Below are 24,563 nucleotides of genomic sequence, written 5' to 3'. Positions count from 1 at the left end.
TAAGAATGTTGAGACACAATTCTTCATGGGTCTCTTGCATTTTTGTATGTATTATTAGCAAGGCATTGATTAAATTTCTTTGAAAATGTCTTTTCAAGGTGTTTGTCTGGCAAACAACCTTGGGAAACAGAGCAAAGGGCAGGCGTGCTAACTGCCCAACTGTGAAATACTCAGGTTCCCCCAAGCACCGCTCATGTCATGCTCAGGGAACCAGTGAAAGAAAATGTTGATGCTCTGATGCTCGGACTGGTATTAATGTGAATAATAAATTTTTTGTCTCAGATTCAAGAGTTAAATATCTTCTGCCAGCACCCATAAAACTGTGACAGAGTTGCTTATGAGCTAGTATGTAGGGTAAAATCTTACTCCTTCAAAGGTTGTGACAGTTTGTTAACGAGGATGGAGCATAGAGGAAGACATAACTTCCTGAAAGAGGAAGAATGAAAACTTTTCTGATGAATTAAAGGGATTTGAGGGAAGAAAATGGAAGTTAATAATGAACAAATTGACCAGATTTTATAGTCAATTGAGCAAAATAGCGTCTACTGTTTTATTGCTTGTTAATGATGAGAAATTGGGAAGATGGTTGCAGCCTCGTTTCCAGGAAGTAGGTTCAAGGGTTGAGCGGTGCCTTGATTATGTTAACTTTTTTAGGGGCAGGAAGGAACTTCCTTCCTGGTGGACAGTCTCAGGTCCACCCATTGTAACAGCTAGCACTAAGATAAACACTGTGTGGGCTGAAGATTCTCTTCCCTCTTTCCATCAACAGTTACTAGGAGTAGAGAAGAAATAAATTGGGACAATGTTATGAAAAGAAATTGGGTGAATCATAAGAACCTCGGTTCAGTTGGGAGTTGAGGGTATGGGGTAAGCAATGATTGTGATAGAGGAATAGCAGTAACTGCACCTTTTTACAACTTAGCCTGTCCTGCAATCTGTCATGGAAAACTTAGATATAATTGGAGATGACAGCAAAAGATCTCTGAGTCTGTGAGTCCTGGCTGCTCTACAGAAACTTTGGCCCTCTTGGAGAGATTTGTCTGGGGTTCCTGTAAGGAACCATAGATGAATCAGTTATTGACTAGTATGGGGGAATCCTACTGTCCCAGATTGTGTTTATAGTGCTGAAAGGTAACATATTGGAGAATGAGAAGGGAGCCAAAGAATTCTAGATAAATTTTATCATTAGCCTTGCCACTTTGCAAAACTCCCTTAGCCAATATATTGTGACTAGATAAAGAGATAGGAGATGTGGATCATGTGCAAGTCAAGCCCATGCCAGCCAGTGGGAACAAACCCCTCATTATCCTGTTGGAAACCAATGCAGTTGTGGAGGCTGAGTGCAGGGGTTTCCTAGGTTAAAATCCATGGTGTTAGTAATGATGATTTTTTTTTAATGTTTATTTATTTTTGAGAGGGAGACAGAGCATGAGTGGGGGAGGGGCAGAGAGAGAGGGAGACACAGAATCCGAAGCAGGCTCCAGGCTCTGAGCTGTCAGCATAGAGCCCAACGCGGGGCTCGAACTCATGAACCATGAGATCATGACCTGAGCTGAAGTAGGATGCTTAAACGACTGAGCCACCCAGGTGCCCCAGTAATGATGATTTTGATGTGTAATGTAGTACTTTGTGTGGTTTCCAAACATTGCAAGTTCATCTGATTGAGCTGGTGAGCAGCTACTATGCTGCCCAAAATAGAAAGTAAAGGTGCCTTACTGCTATGGAACTAATCTTTCCCTCTGTGCCCCTGGATCATTTCCAGTCTTCTTCCTCCATCCGCTTTAAGGAAAAAGATGATTATTAGTTCATGGAGATCATCCATCTGAGTATGCTGGGGAACTTTGGGGAGAGGGAGGACTCAAACATTTTTGGCTGTCATCTAAAGGTGTCAGCGTCCTACTCAATCCCACGGGTGGGAGTCCTGTTTTCAACTGATGAGGTTTGGGCAGTGTTCCCAATGGGAAAAGAGAATCAAAGTAACCTTTTGGGTGGGGCTGTTGAGGCCAATGCAATATATTGTTGATTCCACATCTGAACATATAGTAAGAGTTGACATGTGATGGGATTGTAGTTGTCTGTCCCATAAGTGCCAGAGGGGATCACCTCAGTTAGGAAGAGCTGCATGTAGTGAAGTGAAGATACGCTTGGGAATCCCTGAATCCTTCTGACCAAAGACAGGCAGCATCCACTTAGAGGTGCTGCTTAGGAATTTGTACTTCTCACTGCCCTGACAAAGCTACCAGGTATCTTTTGAAAATCAGGTATTACCTTGCTATTGAGCTCTTGCTGAAATTGGACACCTGAGTCATGGGACATTGTGACTCTATGGCCTATTTTCATTTTGGAAATGACTAACAAGGTAGTACAACCTCAACAGGCCTCACTAATCAAATAGAAATGGTATATTCAAGAAAGTGGTAAGCCTGTCCCCAGTGCAATCTCAGCTTTACACACAAAAAGTAGCAGTTGCCCTCTGCTGCCCACCCTGCTGCCTAAAGCAAAGCTAGTGATTCAGTGGCACCCTTCTATTTACAGTGCTTTTCCAGAGGCCTTGGCCTGGTTGGATGATATTTTGGCTAAGCTGAAACCTGATGATGTGCACAGGGCTGCTGTGGTTTCACAACCTCTGTAACAGTTGTGCAGAACTAAAAATGAATGTGATCATCCTACCCACTCAGAACTTGAGGATATTCCTTTTTTTTTTTTTAACTGACTTTGGGGTGTGGTCAGTGCACTAGCTTATTTGCCATTTGGACATGTATAGACTGAAAAATCAAAGACAGATCTTGAGGTGCTCTGAATTGTGTTGATTGAATCACATGAGGCACACATTCTAATATCCCCTAGAATCACGTTGCTGATCAACTTCCATCATCTGGATTACCATCATTGCTATCTGGATGGATCATAGTAGTGGGCATGGCAACATATCCACCATCATAAAATGGACAGAAAGTAAACAACTCTGCTTCTGGTGCAGAGTCTCTACTGCATAGGATTTATACAGCTGGTTGGGTCCAGGACCCTTCAGAGGAGGAGGGGGCATGGCTGAAGTCAATACTGCTCCTGGCTTTATCCTACTACTTATAGTTTTGTTGGGAGTAGCCTTAATTAAATGTCTCATGAGATAAATTGAACAGGTTTGGTCCCAGGCTCTGTTCATAACTGCAGAAGCCAACAGAGTGGCTTACTTATTGGGAAAATTTGCCATAAATCAAGATGGTATAAAAATGAAGAGTGATTACTGTTGGGAAGTAATTCTCCATACATGTCTTAAATTTCTGTATGTCTACAAGCAGAGTTACAATTGCCTTGATTCCAACCTCTCTTTTCAAGAATTTTTGTATTGAAGGGGGTGCTTGGGTGGCCCTGTCGGTCAAGTGCTTGACTCTTGATTTTGGCCCAGATCATGATCTCATGGTCGTGGAATTGAGCCCCACATTGGGCTCTGCACTGGGACCCTGGGCATGGAGTCTGCCCAAGATTCTCCCTCTCCTTCTGCCCCTCCCCCGCTTTCATGCACTTTCTCTCTCTGTCTCTCTCTCTTTCTAAAAAAGTATTTTTATACTGGGAACACCTTTTTGTTTTTTTGGAACAGCGTTACATGCTAGAAGTCTTCTGGAGCAAAGGCTAAGTGTCCTTAAAGTCTTAGAAAATAGAGATAATGTCTTCCTGCAGAGCAAAAGGTAGGCATGCTCATAGTTAAGTATAACAAACATGTTTACCTCTATAGCCATGAAAAGATCATGCTTACCGCCTATTACTAAAGGTTCAGGTTCACTGTGCTTGGGGTTCCTTTCCTGTAGTGCAACCCATTGCTTGTGCAAGTGTCACTTCATCTTCTTTGCTTCTCCCTGTAGGATTTGGAGCTTGAGGAACCAGCACAAAGGCTAATCCTCTAGCTGTTGCTTTTGCTGTGAGTGTTGTGAGTAGTAAGCTTTTTTAAAATTTTTCCTCTGACCCAGGTGTCTTGTGCCTTCCACCAGCATCCATGCTGCCTCATTAGATAGCTTACAAGCAGGCTAAAATTTCAGATCCTTAACTATCCTTCACAATTAGTAACTATAAAATATTTACCTGTAATGTAAATGGTCTAAAGAGTTGAAATTTATTTTTGTCCATATAAAGTATAAAATGATTGCTTCTTATTGGCATGGAGTCGTTATTTAAGCAGTGATTGAAAGATACAGGCTACTTCATTATTTTTGTTGATTTACTTTTGGTTTTGTTTGGTCTTGAGTTTTCAAGTTTGCCATGCTCCTCTGCATCAAGCTTGCTGAAAGGCAAGGAGCATGGAGGGATATACATTGGATATTTCATCCAATTGATTGGAATTTGTTCAGATATAACTGTTACATAGGGGAGAAATGTAGTCCATTCCTTCGTCCATATAGAAGAGAAACGGATTTGGTGGAAAATGTTTTTCACAGATGGAAGGTATTTCTAAGCAGCAGAAACCTCATGTATACAGACATGAAAGGTGGAAGACATGATTTTGCCCTGGCTAAAATCAGAGGATGCATGAAGTAGAGACAGTGGTAGAAGATGAGAGGCTTGTCATAAATCATTTTACCTTAGACTGATGGATTGCTCTGAAGGTGACTGCTGGATGCTGAAAGATTTTAGTCATGGAAAAACAAGATGAGAAACACTACCTAGGAAGCCATAGCAACAGATTGGATGAGAAAAAAAATGACAATTTTAATGAAGCCAGTGACAGAAGAGATTCACCAGCATAATCAACAAGTAATTACTGAGCACAGTCTAAGTGTTATGCATTGTGCTGGGTGCTGGGTATATGCCAAAATAAAACAGTTAATAAATGGGCCACTTAGATATAAGTGGTAAGAAAGAAGGTGAAGAATAGCATGTGGTGGGAGAATGTCTGAAGAGAGGCATGAGGTGGGGAAAATAATGAGATCAGTAATGAATCACTTCTATATACTTGGACAGCACTTAGCTGAGTTTGTCCAGTAGACATTGTTTATGTGTAGCCAAAGCTCCTTACAGAAATGAATACAGAGATAGTAAGGACTAGAAAAGGGCTAAAGATCATTGAGAGAGGGCTCTCACATCATACATATTCAAGTGTTAATGGGTTTTATTTATTTATTTATTTGTTTATTTAATTTATTTTGCTGTTAACAAGGAGAACACATTTTAATTTTGTTCAGATTTCTCAGATTCACTGATAGAGGGAATACATATCCATGCTTACACAAAACAATATTATATTCAAGAAGAAATCTAATATCGAGTGAGCTGATATTCTGCTTTTGTTATGGGATAGAGAAAGTCTGCCTTGTAGGAATGGAGGTCTCAGTCTTGGATTCCCCATGAGAAGATTTACAAGGGGATCTGTGCTCATGCTCAAATAAAGGCAGCTAGAAGGAAAGTAGCCAGCACAAAGCAGTTTTATTAAAGGAAAACACATTCCTAAGGTGGGAGAGCAGGCAGGTTCCAGGAAGTGGAACCAGCCCCCAGGTTGTTATTGGATTGGATATTATGGGGGCTCTCTGGGCTAGGGGAGTGCTGTGAGTTATAGTGGGATGGTCTCTAATGGAGGCTGTTTCTAGTCATTTGGAGGGGGAGTTTTTAACCCTATGAGGTTTGTGGAATCATCATATCATTTGGCACGCAGGGCTGTATACGTACAGTGCAAATGCATTATAATGAGTGTAGAGGTTCTACTGGGGCAGAGCTGGATGAGGAGAGGACAAGTTTGTACCTGTGGCTCTTTGGTCTGTCACTCCTGAGGTCTTAGAAGCCATCAGATCAGGATGTTGTGCTCCCCAGCTTTAAATGTGTAGTTTATTTGTCAACATCCTTGGCTCCAGCTCCTGTCTCTATCATTCCTCTTCAAGGAATTGGGACTCTGCCTCAGGGCATTCTCTCTAGCTTCTACCTAACACTGGAATGGTTGTACTTGGTAGAGGTTCCTACTTCAGTTTTTTCAGATTGTTGCTTCTGTTAGCTACACAGTGTTGTAAAGGAGTGTTTTAAGTTTTTTAATTGCATTTGGCATGTTGTTACCACCTTAAAAAAGACTGTGTTTCTTGTGGTTGTTAAAACATTGCTGTTGAATAAAGAAGTACTCTTCATCCATGTATATATACTCCAAGCTAATTGCTGTTGAAGGTGCAGGTTCAGGAAAAAGCAGGAATGAAAAAACATGGCTTAAGATTGGTCAGTTTTGTTTGTTTTTTATTTCTGCTGTTTAAGGACTGAAGGTAACAAAAAAGAATGAGCTTCTGTTATTCCACTTTTCCATGCCGTCCTTGTCATTTATTGCCTTGAAATTATGGCCACTGTAAATGAGACTTGGTTTCATGGTTGCCTTCCAAAACTGAGCTTAAAGATGAGGAGCCCCATGCTTCCCTTACAACCTGCTCAGAGGATGTAGAGAGGAGAATTCTTTTCCTTTTTAGTTAATTTTTGCTCATTAAATTGCCCAGTTTAATGGAAATGTTGAGGGTGGTATGTAAACATTGTAGCAGGGATTTTCTGGGTTCTTTTGCTGAGTTAGCACACAATGCCAATAAGAGAACATATTGGCTATGGCCCTAAAAGGGCCAACGAGCAATTTTCTGTGTCAGAAAACAAACTGGGTTCTGCATCCAGACCACTTGACCAGTATATGTCGATGATTGCTACAAGGACAGAGTGAGACAATACACATTGGTTGGCCCACATCCATCATCCCTATTGAAAGGCAAGACAAAAACAACTCTGAAGTACAGGTCCTGCTGATTTTGATGGATTCTATCAGCTATCTATTGAAGAAATTGATGGTAGTTGCCCACACTTAACATAGCTTAGAGATTCTAGGAAATTATTATCATTTTAACTGTGATATGACATTGAGAAAGGCAGTTCCTATTTTTCTTGTTTTAAACTGTCTTTTTATTTTTTTAAATTTATTTTTAAAGTGTATTTATTTTGAGAGAAACAGAATGTGTGAACGAGGGAGGGAGAGAGCAAGGGAGAGAGAGAATCCCAAGCAGGCTCTGCACTGTACTGTCAGCACAGAGCCCGATGTGGGGCTCCATCTCATGAACTGTGAGATCATGGCCTGAGCAGAGATCAAGAGCCAGATACTTAATTGACTGAACCACCCAGGTGCCCCATAAACTAGTGTCTTTTTAAATATGTGTCCATAGTACTTGGTTTGGGCCAGAGGTTCTAGAGTCTAGACCTTCTGCCATTTCAGATTTGGGCAAAAGGTGGAACAGTATTACACTGGGTTACAACTAGGTGTTCCCAGTGGAATATTGAGGGTTTAGACCCTACTGGAGTGGCTCTGTACTTCGGGAGCTATGTTTAGGTGCTGGTTGTGCTGTGTGACACAGAAAATAAATAAGCAGCATACCTTTTTGTCTAGTCTCAGCTCTTCTGGGCATAGGCCAGAGAACCAGAACCACATTCCTCAAGTTCAAGGTATGGAGTGTGGCATCTTTAAGACTGTGCTTGGTAGAAGTATGTTAATACAAAGAAACACTTTTGTAATGAATTCTAACAATAGTAAATTTTATCAACACACAGAGAGTCACTCAACAAATTTGCTCTATAAATCCTAAGTATATTACCTTTTCCACAGTTATATTTTAGAAATTAATCTTTGCAGTTTTCATCTAATGACTGGATATTACTGAGCTAGAAGAAAAAAAGGATCTCATGTTGCTGATAATACAAACTTGATATTTGGATTATAGCACTGTGTTGAATTTAGCTTTCTGGGGTGAGAACTTTCTATAACAAAGTGTAATTGTTTGATTTTTCAAATAAGCAGGTTTGATGATCTAACTGTCACCTATTTGTCTTGCCTTGTATTTTCCATTTCAGGAAACATCCCAGTTATCTGGACTCCCTGAGTATGTTAAAATAGTAGAAGTTGGACCTAGGGATGGATTGCAGAATGAAAAGGTAGTTTGATACTAGTTTAACATAGTTATTACAAATGCTAAATCAAAATATTTATTAAGATTCTAAAGACTTAGATGGGTTTCATATATTATACGATTGTGTTTTTCCTCAATTGCTACTTGAATTTATGCATCTTAAATATGATTTGCTTCTGTTAGGAAGTAATTTTCTATTTATGCTTAAATAGACACTATGCAAATTACTTATAAGATAATTTTTAATGCTTTCATAGGTTATAGTTCCTACAGACATAAAAATTGAATTTATCAATCAACTTTCCCAAACTGGCTTGTCTGTAATAGAAGTGACCAGCTTTGTGTCCTCCAGATGGGTACCACAGGTATGTAAATCCATAATTCCTTAATTGAATCTTTAATTCAACTTTGCCAAGATTTAGCAAATACTGTAAATTGTAACATTAACCTGATATAATTACTAATTTACTATGTTTTTTTTTTTTCCAAAATATTAGCCCATGCACTGAGACACGATTAAGGAAAAATCCCTCTGATGAAACATCTTCTATCCATTAAGTCCTAAAAAGTTACTGGGAACTCCATCCCAAGCCTACCTGAGTATAATGGTCCAATATGATGAGTAGATAAGGCTCTTAAATAGCAATTTAGGAGCCTGCTGTCCATTAACTACTTACTGACTTCATAAATTATCTGAATATCTTTAGGTGCTTTCACTTTCTTATCTCTTAGAATGAAGTATTGATGAGTTGCCTGATACCTTAAAGATAAAATCTCCTATTAGAAATGTAGATACATACTCGTCACTTTTTTTTTTTTTTTTAGCACTTAAATTTGCTAGAGAAATTTATCTGTCATAGCAAGACAAAGGGAGTCATCTCAATCTTCTCTTAAGATAAAGCCTACCCAGATTTGACAGTCATGTGGCAACAATCATCCCTTCTGAGATTTGGCTCTGGTCTTTGAAACATGATTAGTAGCCATTAAACCAATCTCTCTCCCTTTCCTATCTAATACCTGTGCTCATTCCTGGGATCCTTCAATCTCTCCCTGGCACTTAAGTTCACTGATTATCTTCTCATCTCATTTCCTTGGTTGTTATTCTCTGTAATCCTCATTCAGTTACTTGCCCAACTGCTCTTTTTCTGTCATCCTTGACATCATGTAAGTTTAAAGTTCCCTTAACATTCTACCTTCAGTAATTTCCTTGCCTGTGCTCTCTTCTTTGGCCTGTCCTTCCAACATTAACAGTCACTTTAAAAGGGTGACAAATCTAGGGGTGCCTGGGTGGCTCCATCATTTGAGCATCCATCTTCTGCTCAGGTCATGATTTCACCTTTCCTGTGTTAGAGCCCCGCCTCAGGCTCTGTGCTGACAGCTCAGAGCCTGAAGCCTGCTCCGGATTCTGTGTCTCTCTCTCTCCCTGCCCCTGCCCCTTCCCTGCTCATGCTCTGTCTCTCTCTCAAAAATAAACAAACATTAAAAAATAAATAAAAGGATAACAGATCTGTACTTTTGGTCCTGCCTTCTCTGATAAGCTTCATCTAGATGTGCAGTCATTACCTCAGACTCACTTGGGTTGAAATCAAACTCCCTACTGACCATCCTGCTTTATGTTAATAGCTCATTTCGGCAAACATTTTTTAATTATCTGCTTCCTAGACTGTAAGAGTTACAGAGGTAGTGACCTTGTCTGTCACTCTTCCCCCACTGCTTAGTGCCTAGTAAGTAGTTGTTGTGAAATGAATAAAGAATCAATCAGCCTGAAATAATAATAACATGTCACTTTGAATTTTTTGGTATGGACGGCTGACTCTTTTGTTCATGTATTTGGTTCTATGTAATGAAGACCACAGGTAATTTCCTTAGGAAGGCACAAAGAGCTTTAGGAGACTAGACCTATTTCCTTGACAATGCCATTTTGTAAAATTGCTCACCACTATTTTATGGGCTGTCATTAATTTTAAGGGAATGTGAGCCCCTTGTATCATATTTAAGTCTTCATGAAATTGCCTCTGATTCAGTTAGTGTTCATTTCACAAATTTGATGACTGTTGAAGAAAAACTAGAAAGACAGGTATAACTTCAGGGTAATGTCAGAAAAAAGGAGAGTTCTTGTGAATATTAATTGATGACCAATCACAGTAGTATTTCAGGTATAATATTTTACTAAGATATTATTTTACTTCAGATAATTTACTAAGATAATGTTTCACTTCAAGATTTTTTTATTTTCCAATGATTTTGTAAGGCTGCTTACAAAATACTCTTCTTTACTGAAGTGATGCAAATTGTCACCAATTGTCACATCCTATTATTACACAACTCTGGAAATTGTTTGATATATTACTCTTGAAACTAATCTAAGTGACATTTAGAAAAATGAGGCTAGAAAACTTCTACAGGACCATCCTTCTTGTTTAGCCAGCTTAGAGAAAAGATGGTCAGAGCAAAAGGGAAGGCTGTCCCTCTGTATGCAGTAATGAAAAACTGCCTTTTGGTCTCATAATGTAAGTAGATGTGTGATGGGGCCATAAAATAAGATGATTTATTCTAGGCTTGGTAAATTCATGACTTAACCTATTGAGATTGAATGAACACTTCCTAGGCTCAAAGTATTATTGAATAAATGATGAAATTCCCATTGTGGCTCTTGAGGACAGCTGTGGTGAGGCCGAAGTACCTCTGGGACTGTGTTGCTGTCCGCATTCTGCCTTGAGCTTGAGTAAGTGACTTCACCTCTTTGGACCTTGGAAATCCCAGCAATGCTGCCAATAGCATGGGAGCACTTAGGGCAGTAAGGCCCATGAGTGGATTCCTGCATATGAGTGCCCAGAGTCCAGAGCACCTGGCTCTGACCAGTTCTCAGCAGGCTTACCTGAGTGATTGCCTAACAGATGCATTGACTGACCCCTGGACTCCACACAGTTAACTTCCTTCTTTTTGATAAAAAGACTTTTTCTTAGAGATGAAAGTATGTGTTTAAATACTGCAGCGGACAGGTCCGATCTGAATAATTGAAGATACTTATTCAAATACTAAATATATGTCCTGTGTTTTTCACTTTTAATTCTCATGTGGGCACGTGCATGACAAAGTGTTTCAAATTGTTAAACATCTGTAAAAAGAAGCATGTCTGAATCAAATAAACTATCGGATTGAGTCTTCCAAAGTTATGCCAGTCATTTTCTAGATGACCTATCAACCTACCGAGGTCTTTTCAAAGGGCAATTGCGAGAATATCCCATTTTTTCAATTCGATTTTCCATAGTTGTGCTTGTGTTTTAGATTTCACTGAGATGGCCTGTGCAGAGCAGTTTTTATTGTTGTAGTCAATGATTGTCTTATCATGTAATTCTGCCCATTGCATTGCATTGTCATGCTAATGAAAAGCTGGAAATCAGAACGAATTCATAATGCTAATTTCTCTTTGGACATTTTATCTTGTAACCACTGACTTTTGAAGAAACTGTCATGACATTAGACTCCTCTAACTTAAAATAACATCTGAGATGGGACAGAACAGTTTTAGTGCAACTGCTTACGGGTATTTGTGTGAAGTGATTTGTACTTCTAAAGACTGGGAGTGTGGCTCTAAATCGGTGTTCTATTAATTCTCTGCATTTTCTTTTTCTTTTCCTTAAATATAGGTCATGGGAATAGTCTTCTAGTTTATGTTTAGATTGCTGCTTGTTCACTTATTCTTTTTTTAGCGTTTTAAAGCGTTTTTACAGTTGCCGCCCACTGTTGTGTTTGGCAACGGCTTTCTAAGGCAGCTAAAAGAAAAGTTCCACAGTAGCAGGGTGCCATATAAAACAGGATCCCACACCTATCATCTAAATGGCCAGAGATGATAAAATACCTGCCATTAAAAGAAAAAAAAAAAAAACACAAAACACAACATGTTCTTTACAACTTATCTGGAAAAAAAGACTTCCTTAGAGTGACATATAATATAAGAACATTTGAAAAGAATCCAGATAGCCCCTCACTTCTATGGAATGAAGAAAGAAAACATGTTTATAAAAATAGACTTACTGCAACTTTGGAATGTGGCTCTTAGTAGTAAGTTATTTAAATCATGATAAAGACAATAATTTCAAAATAAACTAGTGTTTTATATTCATCTTATTTAGCTATTTGGTTTTAAATGTTTTCATTCACATGAGTGATGAAAGTGAACATCACTTACGGAAAAATAAGAATACATTGAACGTCCACAACACCGTATGTTTGTGTAGATCACATGCAACGTATCAGCAAATGCTCCCTTTCAAATTCATTTTTTAACAGTTGGAAAGGGTGGGTGCCAAGTCATGACATGGACAGAGACTTTCTCTGTAAAAGTAGAAAAAAATCCTCAAAATACTGTAACAATTACTTACAAATTCGCTAAACACTTATAAATATGACCTAAGCGCAATGTGAGCAACAAAGAATGCGTAAACTTTCCCCTGCCCTCCTTTTAGTGTATGATGGAATTCTTTATTAGTAATGAAGACAGTTACTGGATTGAAGCTTCAGGTTCAGATTTATGTTGGTGAGATGCAGGACGCTGTAGCTCCTGCTTCTGAGTGTTCTGCTTCTCTTCCTTGCTCTGCCCTTGTTGAAAGGATGGGTATGTGGAGAAGAAGCTTGGAAGAGGGTATTTTAGCATAGATGATGAGTGACTGAGTGTGTGTGTATGTCAGAGAGAGAGAGAGGGAGACACTCAGAGGTTGAGAGAAAACATGCGCACACACACCGCCCCCCCCCCCCCAAGTATTTTGCTTATGAGGCACAGTTAACTGGCAGGTTAATTTCATCATCTGGGAAGTGTTGCAGTGCAAGTCCCATCCGTTATACCTCCAATGATTTGGCCTCTGCTGTCTCCGCAGAAAATGGAGGATAAATTTACCGAGACAGCAGTTCCATTTCAGGATTACAGAAGTCCCAGTACCCAGATAGGTGGGGGAGGGTGAACTAAAGGAGGAACATTTAACTCTCTTCAGTGGAGGTGGCCTGAGTGTGCTCACTCTCTTTTTAAGATACTCTTTGCTGCTACTACACTCTAAGATTAACTGACTTGTCCTTAACTGCTGTCCTTCTTGGTACTTTGAGGCCTTCCACATGTCATTTCTACAGTAGAGATGTGTCTGGTCAGTTATCACAGTCAGCATCAAGCACCTGCCAGTTTGGATCATCAGACTAGTCATTGGTGATGTCTTCATTTCCTTTCCTTAGCTCCTGAATTTGTAGTTGTGGTACACACACTAATGCGACTTCCTTTTAAAAAGGTTTATATTAAGGAAGTTTAAAGGTCGTTTTTTGTTTGTTTGTTTGTTTTAACAATAGCTTCTAACTGTACTAGGCTTTCTTTCGTTTTTCTTGTTGTTCAACTTATTTGAGCATGTTGAATTTCTTACGTGTCAAATAATAATTGGTTAATATTTGTTCAACGGTTGATCTCAGAGAAGAAATAGACATGCAGGTTTTCAGTAAATGAGCTCTGATAGTTATTAAAAGTAAATGGGTGCCTTTTACTCTCTCTCCAAAAATTTAAAAAAAAGGTTAAAAAAGGGAATCTTTGGTGGGTACCTGGGTGGTTTAGTGGGGTAAGCATCTCCCTCTTGATTTTGGCTCAGATCATGATCTGAAGGTTTGTGGGATTGAGCCCCGTGTTGGGCTCCACACTGACAGCACAAAGCCTGCTTGGGATTCTCTCTCCCTCTCTCTCTGCTCCTGTCTCTTTCTGTCAAATAAATACACATTAAAAAGGGAGGGCACCTGGTTGGTTCAGGCAGCTGAGTGTCTGGCTCTTGATTTTGGCTCAGGTTATGATCCCAGGGCTGTGGGATCGAGCCCCGTGTTGGGCTCCATACTCAGTATGGAGCCTGCTTAAGATGCTCTCTTTTCCCTCTGTCCCTCTCCCCAGCTTGTGCTCCCTTTCTTGAAAAATTAACAAAAAAGTAGGGGCACCTGGGTGGCTCAGTCAGTTAAGTGCCCGACTTTGGCTCAGGTCATGATCTTGTGGTCTGTGAGTCGGAGCCGTGCTTCGGGCTCTGTGCTGACAGCTCAGAGCCTGGAGCCTGCTTCAGATACTGTGTCTCCCTCTCTCTCTGCCCCTTCCCCACTCATGCCGTGTGTGTGTGTGTGTGTGTGTGTGTGTGTGTGTGTGTGTGTATGTGTGTATGTGTCTCAAAAATAAACACTAAAAAAAACCAAAAAAGTAAATGGGTGCCTTTTAGTTTTGTCGATTGTTTCCTTTCTGTGCAGAAGCTTTTATATTTTTATGAAGTCCCAATAGTTCACTTTTGCTTTTGTTTCCCTTGTCTCTTGGGGTGTGTCTAGTAAGAAATTGCTGCAGCCAAGGTCAAAGAGGTTGCTGCCTGTGTTCTCCTCTAGGATTTTGATGGTTTCCTGTCTCACATTTAGGTCTTTCTTCCATTTTGAATTTATTTTTGGTGTAAGGAAGTGGTCCACTTTCATTCTTCTGCATGTGGCTAGATGGGTGATGAGTATTAAGGAGGGCACTTGTTAGTGTGAGCACTGGATATTGTATGTAATTGATGAATCACTGAATTCAATGCCTGAAACAAATATTGCATTGTATGTTAACTAACTAGAATTTAAAAATTTGGAAGAAAAAAAGTAAATGGGGATAAGATTGTGCTATGAAAGCTGTATTCACATGGTAAAGTACATTAGCTCTTCAAGAAAATAAAAACAAAACAAAACAAAACTAGCATATCAGATTTTCTAGCTCATTTTTCCCGGCATTTAATGGCATGAACCACAACCTCTTCAGATTGTTTCAATAAGTCTAGCGATTTTCCACTGAGTGTATAACATGTACCAGATATCCCATATCTGTATACACCTGTGTGTTCACAAGTGTATTCACAGATCCACATATCTGCGATTGCCTTAGTCCTTGAAAGCTAGTAAGATGAATTCTGGTCCTTTTGATTATCTGCATAACAAATGCTCAAATTTAGCCTCCTGAAACCTTAACAGCCTTTGTTTTTGCTTATGGTTTCTATGGATCAAGAATTTTGACATGGCTCAGTTGGGCAGCTCTGGCTAGGGGTTTTGCATAGATGGTGGTCCCAGCTGGAATAGCAGGGATTGGCTGCTGGCTCATTTGGGGCCTGGCTGGGCACCTCTTTCTCTGTGTGTTCTCAGAACCTCTGTAGGTGGTCTCTCTGAATGGGTTAGTTTGAATTTCCTCAATGGTGGCTTAGAGTTGCAAAGGGGAGTGTTTCAAGAGGCAGGCAAAAATGGTGTGCCTTTCATAACCAACTCTTATAAATGTTACAGCATTAATTTTCCATTAATAATTAGTTGAGGCAATTAAAAAGCCATCCATTTTCAAAGATGTCACCTCTTGATTGGAGAGTGGACTTCTAGAGGAGCACTAGAGGAGTGGGAGAAGAAATCTCATTGGAGCGGTTTTTATATTTTTGACACTTAGGTTTTTAAAAATTATACAGTAATTAATCTAGCTTCACACTCTTTCTTACTAATAACTAAAGAATAAATATAGTTGATTTAAAAAAAAAAGTCTCTGCATTCTGAAGCTCCTAAATTACAAAAACAAAACAAAAACAAAGATATTTTAGCATTATCAGGGCTGCTAATAATGACCTCAATCTTACCCAACCCCTTTATAAATTTGTGTGCCTCAAATGGGATTCAGGTTGGCATTTGAAGGAGAGGGTTTTTGCTCAGACAGCATAAGAGATCAAGGAGAGAGACAGAAATGAAGTAGAAGCTGGTGAAACAGGAGTCCTAGGCCTTTGCCTTCAGAACCACCTCTTCCCTGGAGCGAAGCCAGCTTTTTCCTGCATCCCAATTTCTGAACATGCACCAAGATGAAAGATGAGGCCACGGGAGGGGATCCTGCCCAAAGATGGGGATGGAAGGAAAAAGAAAACGCCAGAAAACAAAACGTAAAAGTTAGAGTTTGCAGTTTGCCTTCATACCCCCAAAATCCCCACCATCCATGTGAAGGTGGTGAACCCATACAAATGCAGGAATCGCTGTCTTCACTGTGGAGGATAGGATTTCTGTAGACCCAGAAGCCCTGCCTTCCATGTCCAGACCTGCTCAGCAGAGTCGTAACTTCTAGACTAATATCTTTCTAGATCGTCTCTTGTAACCTAGTTGGCATGCCTGGCAGGTACACATGATTCAGTTCAATGTGTTGAACTGTTTGGGTAATGCCTGCCTCCTTTTGAGAGAGTAGAGAGTAGGAAGTCCTTTTCTTTTCTTTTTATAAAAAGCAAATGTCAATGTACTCTAGAAATGAAAAGTCGCAGTTAGATTTTTGTTGCTTTTTGTTATGAGGAAACATCCTGGATTATTTTAAGTTACTGTATTAAGATGTTTCTCTAGGTTTGCAGTTAAATTTTTTTCCTTTTAAGTAAGAATAATCAAATGTATTGTGAGTACTATACTAGGATCTCTCTACATAACGGTGGTGAATTTGATTTATATCCTCTACAAGTGTTGCTTGTATAACAGCAGGTATTACTATAGCTTTACAAATAGTGATGGTGTAAATTCGTATTTCTCCACTTGGGGGGGCAGGGTTTACCGACTTGTTTTGTATTGTTTTCTTTTGTTTTGCTTAATCATTTTCTATGTTTTTAAGCAGTGACTAACCTGAAGTGAAAAATTTTTAAGTGTTTTAAAAGTATTCACACTTAAATTATCACTATGGTTCTCACTTAAGGCAAGAAAATTGCCTAAAACATATTCACAAAATTTTAAAACACCTTTTGTCTCAGAAACAAACATGGAAATATGAAAATGGGTGTTTTAGTTATAATAGTGGACATTACTGTTTTTTTTCTTTTTGAACTGGTTTAAGGTAATAGTTTGCAATAAAATTGGAACAAATATGAGTTGCTAACATTGTTCATATTATTTAGCATTCAATACCAACTTACTTTGCAGCTAAGATAGAGTTTTTCATTACTGTATCCAAAGCAAAAGTAAACCTGTAGTTAAGAGCAATAATGTCACCAGTTCTACTGGTCAGATTTTCTTCTTTTTTTCATGCTGAAGGTATAATTCAATATATTTGGATGTCTTTCCTCATGAGACCAAAAACTATAATTATGCTCAAAGATTTATTCTCAGAATTTACTGCTTTTATGATCACTTAATAGGATCAATTGCATGTTGACTAACAAATTGGGTTTTATTTTGTTTGTAGATTTATAAAAAGAACTATAACAAAATGTTAAAACACTTTATCATTTTTTATTCACTAATTTTGAATGTATTGCGTTTAGCGTATTTTCCTCTAAGTTTTCCTTTGAAAGAAAGGAACAGTTGTTCAAAGCTGCTTGGTTATATTAAAATAATTTTTTGTATTTGGTTAAACTAATCTGAAAATCTAGTCTTGTGGAACTGTCTATATGCATTGACAGCTGAAAGGTCTGCACATCATATAATTGCATAAAAGCTGAATATGGGTACATTTTGGCACAAGAAAGATGTGAGCCTAACTTATTAACGGTCTTTTCTGCAATACTCTGATGATCAGTTTATTGATACACATTGTCAATCTTATTTTAGTGTAAACTCATTCCATTGGTATGTCTCCTGACCAAGCCACTTAAATGCAATCCACTTTAAGAGAAGCAGAGTATGTCAATGAACTAAATTTCCTTTGAAAAATTGATGATCCTTATAAAATGAGCATTGAAAATGAAAATATTACACCATTCATTTTTAAGTAGATGTAAAATACATATTTTGTTAATATGTTTATGAAGAATTATGCTTTCTAGTTAATTTTTAAAAAGAAAAGCGAAGTATCTTTATCCAAATTTGTATGCACACACACGCGCGTACACACACACACACACACACACAAACACACACACACATTCTGATCTAAAATGCCTGATGGGAGCCTGGGTGGCTCAGTCGTTTGAGCATCCAACTCTTGGTTTCTGCTCAAGTCATGATCTCACAGTTGGTGAGTTCAAGCCCAGTGGTCAGGCTCTGTGCTGCCATTGTGGAGCCTGCTTGAATTCTCACTCTCCCTCTCTCTCTCTGCCTTTCCCCCAAGTGCCCGTACTCTCTCTCCCTCTCTAAAAGCTAAATAAATAAATAAATAAATAAATAAATAAGTAAGTAAGTAAGTAAGTAATAAAATACCTGGTTAATTTTTTTGAAAGTTTTACAGGTGTAAAAAAAATATGTAATAGAGAAATTAGATAAATATGAATGCTGAAGTTTATATTACATTCAAAGAATCACATTAAGCAATAAATAAGTTTTATATTTGAAAACATACACATTGAGATATGTATGCTAGTGTTTCACTTCTTCCACATTTGATAAAGGACCATAAATTTATATTTTCACATACTGTATACCTGTCAATAGAAAGCATATTTTATAACAAATTTTATTTTACTTTAAACATTTTTGCCCAAATTAATTTATGTTAAATAACTTATAAAATTATACACTGATTGTAATTATAATTTAGAAGAGAATTTTTTACAACTTCTTTGAATTTTAGACATTCATTATTATGTAAAAATTCTTTGAAGAATGCTGTTCATTTTATACATTTTATAAAGGTTTTAGTCAACATCCATCTGTAATTGAAAAGGTTGATATATTATGGTTTTAATTGTTTTAGGTATTCACATTCATGTTTCCCTATGTAACTGCATAAATCAAGTAATTTTTGAAATACTAACATGTGAAAGCTGGTTCATGCCAATAATTCGAGAAAACTAATACAACTTCCTACCTTCATGCACTGCTGGGATGTGAGACCCATTATAAATTATAACACTGCTCTTAGTTAAGGCTAGTGAATTTTATATTGAATTCAGCCTACAATGTATAGTAAGAAATGTATTTCTTAGTAACCTCAAAATAGTTATTTTCCCTCAAGCCTTCAGGTTGCAGGTTTCCTGAGCTTTTAGTGACATTATTATATCTACTGCCTAGATATAATGACATATACATTTTCTAATGGAATGATAGAAAATCTGAGACCTTAGTTTTAACTCACGTATGAGTTGGCCAAGTATTTTTTAAAATGTTAATTTATTTTGAGAGAGAGAAACAGTGTGAGTGGGGGAGGGGCAGTGAAAGCGGGGAGAGAGAGCATCCCAAGCAGGCTTCACACCATCAGCACAAAGCCTCATGTGAGACTCAAACCCATGAACCGCGAGATCATGACCAGAGCCAAAATCAAGAGTTGGATGCTTAACTGAGCCACTCAGGCTCCCCTGGCAAAGTATTTTTTTTATCCCTCTTATGCCTTGTATATTTTCCAGTTGTTCATTGTCCTATTCATTACTTTTATTATGTTTATTAAAAACTTCACTGATTTCTTTGTTGAGCTTAAAAATTGAATAATGCATATTTACTAACAGTCATGATATTGACATAATAAGGTAATTGTAGAGTTAATAAGAATGTAATTACTAAAAACAATTAAAACTTAGAGGTTTTAAAATCAAGTGAATATCTGTAAATTAGTTACAATAAAAAGGAACTTGGTAACCAGAACACACTAAGCAGTTGGCCATTGGTCGCTCTAACTTTTTAAAGTTCTGTACTGTTGACTAAAAAATAGATCTTCTGATCCATGTGATGGCCAAATCATTGTATATGATCATACAACTTTAACAATGATGGAATTCCTTGTCAGAGTAGTAAGACCCTTTTTGCTACAGCCCTTATTGCCAGAAAGATGATCTCCATCAAACAAATCAGGCTTACCCTCTTCTCATCAGTGTGGCTATCCACCGTGGGCAGAGGTGCCCTCTAGAAAGAAATATAAAAAGAAGGGAAGCTCTGTTTGTCAGTATAGAATGAGTACAATTAAATTTAGTATTTTAAAAGTGACTTCTCCCATGTGTGGAAAATAACAATGTTGACAGTGTTATTATCAAACCCAGAGGCATGATCTATGAGAGGTAGCACAGTTGAATGGAAAGAAAATTATATACTGGGAGCTTTGAGACTTCTTGCCCCTACTTCAGAGTGATGTTGGGAACATGATTGTTTTGACTTGGGAAGACCAGGAGCGTGGTCAGAAAAGCATTGACCTGAACAAAGAATAACTAATGTGTATTTGTTAAGTTTATCTTAGGAAACTGGGAAATGTTATTAAATAAAATTACTGGTTTCTCTGTCTGAAACATTGGTTTTCCAGTCTAAAACCCACAAATCCATTGGGTAGATTGGATTTGTTTTGTAATTTAAAAATTAATATTTGTACACATTAATGGGTTATGATTAAAATGTCCTGCCTGCATTTGTAGTAAAAGAGTAGGGGTCATATGTTACTTGATTTGGTCACTCTTAAGAAGCATGTGTGTTCCATCCAATACAGGGCAGCACAAAAGTCCTTAGAACACAAAGGCAATGCCAAACAAGGAAGTACAGGAAATTATACACCAGACCAAATTAGTTTTAAGTCTTCTGGACTTAAGAAGTTTTTTAAGTGTGGTGTCAGACCATTTTAGTAGTGCAGCCAAAACAGGGTATTGGGTAGGAAAAAAAAAGAAAAAACACTAGATGTTCAATTTTCCAGAGATTTCCTGTGTTTATTATTATAAGATGGTGATTTATTAAAACTGTCTTACTTCTTCAAGCAGATCAAGATTTCCTTTGTGCTACTGAGGCTGAGATATATGGGGTTGGTGCAAAGAGTCTGCGAATGAGACAGGGTTATAGTACCCAGGCTACAATGCTGTTCATAGCTGGTTAGAGCATTTTCACCCAGAATTGTCAGGAACAGCTCTAGTCCATTTTTTCTCATTACTGAATCTACAAAAGTATTACATTTAATAGGAGTTACTGCTCAGATTGAATTTTGAGTTATAGTGTCTGAAACCACATTATTTACATTTTTATAGTAATAGATGGCATGTGTTGAAGAAATTGTACCTTCTGTATCTGTCTTTCCTGCTGTACTCCTGCATATAAAAAATAATCCCATCAGTTATGTCTCATCTGTCAAGTGGAGATGGTAGGGAAATGCCTTCTGACATTTCCTTCTTGTTTTGAACTTAAATGAATGATGTCCTGGGTGATGGTGGTGTTGGTGAGACAAACAAAAAGAATCCTTCAAAAATATTTTTTAAAATGATTTGGCAAATGATACTAGCAAGCATGAGAAAATGAGGGTTATAAATCCATGAGTTTAAATCTCATTCCTGACAAACTATAAATTGGTTTATTAAGCAGAGAATGTATAAACATAGATCCAGAAATAATGATATATCAAGAATAAGACATTCCAAACTGATGTCACTATTTTCTTGAGAGTTTTCTTCTGGAGTGGTAAGGAAAAGGAATACTATAGACACCATGAATGTGTATTTCAGGAAGATCCTTAACTATCTTGATAACTGTGAAGAGCAAACTAGAAAGTTTAGTACTTTCCAAACTTTATTTTTTAATCCATGGGATTTTTCCACCCTAGACGAAACATTTTTAGAACCTCAATATGTGCTACAGAGAGGAAATTACCTTAAAATATTTGTATAGCTGCCTCTCAAGGCCCTGGGAGGGCACTAGAAATGTACTCAACTGGCCATACAGTTCAGGGAAATTTACAAAAGTTAGATATTTTTGTGTTGTTTATCTTATAGAAGCTTCCTCTCATATTGCAGTCATTTTAGGTCCACATAGCCTGCATGTACCTCTGAATAAAAATGAAATTAATGTTCTTTACTGAAGCAGGAGTGAGGTCCTGAAGTGTACAGATTTGTCTTCCTTTGAGCAGAAGCCAGCAACAGCCTTTGTGACTTAAATCCACTGTGATTCTGTCTTGTTGATGTCTAGCATCTCCTGAGAAGTTTTGAAACTATAGATTCCTTGGTCCCGTAGCAGAACAGAATCAGAATCTGCACCAAAATCTATATATTTTTTAAAAGTATATCAAATTGGGGCGCCTGGGTGGCGCAGTCGGTTGAGCGTCCGACTTCAGCCAGGTCACGATCTCGCGGTCCGTGAGTTCGAGCCCCGCGTCGGGCTCTGGGCTGATGGCTCAGAGCCTGGAGCCTGTTTCCGATTCTGTGTCTCCCTCTCTCTCTGCCCCTCCCCCGTTCATGCTCTGTCTCTCTCTGTCCGAAAAATAAATAAACGTTGAAAAAAAAAATTAAAAAAAAATAAAAATAAAAATAAAGTATATCAAATTGTTCTGATAGTGAATCTAGTGTGGGAGAACCTGGTTTAGATAATTAAACCATGCTTCCCCACCCAAATTGTTTAGCTTGAGGATGAAGTCTTTCTAGGGGCTACTCCCGTGACATTGTGACACACAAAATCTTTACCAATGGCTAAGATAAAGATGCAGAAAATAGATGCTATAGGGGATATACTTATCAAAGAGGTATTAGGGAATGGGCGTATAGGCAAGTAGACTTGGGCCCCATCTCAGCTCTCCCAGTCACTAGTTGGATAATCTCCCTCATCCTTAGTATCTCTAGTCATCTTCTACAAAAATTGCCCCCTCATTGTTTTGTTAAAAATGTTTAAAGTGATGGGGTGCCTGGGTGGCTCAGTCATTTGAGCATCTGACTTTGGTTCAGGTCATGCTCTCTTGGTCTGTGAGTTCAAGCCCCATGTCGGGCTCTGTGCTGACAGCTCAGAGCCTGGAGCCTCCTTCAGATTCTATGTCTACCTCTCTCTCTGCCTCCCCCTCCATTCTCTTTCTCTCTCTCTCTCTCTCTCTCTCTCAAAAAAATAAATTAACATTACAAAAAAATAAATGTTTAAAGAGATACTGTGCATAAATTCAACACATACAGACATAACATATAGATGAGCATAAAGTAAATGTTTGTTTTTATCATTATTACCATTCTTGGTAAAAGTAAAATCTTAGAAGAATTAGTAGAGAAAAAGAATCATGGTTCAAGATGGGCAAATTCAAAATAGAATAAAGGGCAGGAAAGAAATTTGAGTTCATTTCAACAACCATTTATTTATTGTATTTTATCTTGTATTACGGTGAGTGGGGGAGAGGGGCAGAAGGAGAGAGAGATAATCTTAAGTAAGCCCCATGTTCAATGCGGAGCCCAAAGTGGGGCTCAATTCCATGATCCTTAGATCATGACATGAGCCAAATCAAGAGCTGAATGCTCAACTGATTAGGGCACCCAGGCGCCCTTTAACAACCATTTATTCAATGCTCCTTTTATGCAAAGTCTTCAAGGAGCTAATAATTTAGTCAAGGAGAGAGATACATAAAACAAATTATACAAAATGTGATGAGAGTGATGTTACACATACACACACACCTGTTAGCAATCTGGATGTCTTCTCTGGAAAAGTGTCTATTCATGTCTTTTATCTATTTCTTCACTGGAATATTTTTTGGATATTGAGTTTGATAAGTTCTGTATAGAGTTTGGATATTAACACTTAATCTGATATGTCACTTGCAAATATCTTCTCCTATTCCATCGGTTGCCTATTAGTTTTCTTGATTGTTTCCTTTGCTGTTCAGAAACTTTTTATCTTGATGAGGTCCCAATAGTTCATTTTTGATTTTGTATCCCTTGACTGTGGAGACACCTCAAGTAAGAAGTTGCTGTGACTGAGGTCAAAGAGGTTGTTACCTGTTTTCTACTCCAGCATTTTGATGGCTTCCTGTCTTACATTTAGGTTTTCATCCTTTTGAGTTTATTTTTCTGTTTGGTGTATGAAAGTGGTCTAGGTTCCTTCTTCTGCATGTTGCTGTCCAGTTTTCCAAACACCATTTGCTGAGGAGACTGCCTTTTTTCCATTAGATATTTTTTCATGCTTTGTTAAAGATTAGTTGGCCATATGTTTATGGGTACGTTTCTCTATTCCGTTCCGTCGATTTGTGTGTCTGTTTTTGTGCCAATACCATACTGTTGTGATGATCACAGCTTTGTAATACAGCTTGAAGTCTAGAATTGTAATACCTCCAGCTTTGGTTTTCATTTTCAACATTACTTGGACTATTTGAGGTCTTTTCTAGTTCCGTACAAATTTTGGCATTTTTTTGTTCCAGCTCTGTGAAGAATGCTGGTGTTATTTTGATGTGATTGAATTGAATATGTAGATTGCTTTGGGTAGTATAGACATTTTAACAATATTTTTTTCTTCCAATCCATGAGCATGGAATGTTTTTCCATTTTTTTTGTGTCGTCTTCAGGTTCTTTCATAAGCTTTCTATAGTTTTCAGTGTATAGATTTTTCACCCCTTTGGTTTGGTTTATTATTCCTGGATATCTTATGGTTTTTGGTGCACTCATAAATGGGATTGATTCCTTGATTTCTCTTTCTTTATTATTGGTGTATAGAAATGCAACTGATTTCTGTGCATTGATTTTGTATCCTGTGACTTTGCTGAATTCATGGATCAGTTCTAGCAGTTTTTTGGTGGAGTCTTTCGGTTTTTCCACATAGAGTATCATGTCATCTGAAAAGAGTGAAAGTTTAATTACTCCTTGCTGATTTGGATGCCTTTAGTTCTTTGTGTTGTCTGATTGCTCAGGCTAGGGCTTCCCACACTGTGTTGAAAAACTGTTGGTGAGCATGGACAACCCTATAGTGTTGCTGACCTTAGGGGGGAAAGTTTTCAGTTTTTCCCCAATGAGGATGATATTAGTGGTGGGTCTTTATTATATATGGCCTTAATGATCTTGAGGTATGATC

General features: G+C 38.1%; 1 protein-coding gene across 5 annotated transcripts in view; it reads left to right on the top strand.

Moving 5' to 3' along the window:
* The window catches only part of HMGCLL1 (3-hydroxymethyl-3-methylglutaryl-CoA lyase like 1), a 192,731-nt gene that overhangs the window by 38,274 nt on the left and 129,894 nt on the right, over positions 1–24,563 (top strand). For 4 of the 5 annotated variants that reach the window (XM_003986251.5, XM_019830747.3, XM_019830745.3 and 1 more), the window contains exons 2-3: positions 7,843–7,923; positions 8,156–8,263. The exons of the other annotated variant lie outside the window; for it this stretch is intronic. In XM_003986251.5, the coding sequence (XP_003986300.2) occupies positions 7,843–7,923; positions 8,156–8,263 (189 nt within the window). The remainder of the gene's footprint in view (positions 1–7,842; positions 7,924–8,155; positions 8,264–24,563) is intronic. 5 annotated transcript variants of the gene reach the window in all.

This window comes from Felis catus, chromosome B2 (genome assembly GCF_018350175.1).
Source record: "Felis catus isolate Fca126 chromosome B2, F.catus_Fca126_mat1.0, whole genome shotgun sequence".
NCBI classification, from domain to species: domain Eukaryota; kingdom Metazoa; phylum Chordata; class Mammalia; order Carnivora; family Felidae; genus Felis; species Felis catus.
Note: the sequence above shows the minus strand (reverse complement) of the source record. Positions and strands in the feature narration are given on the sequence as shown.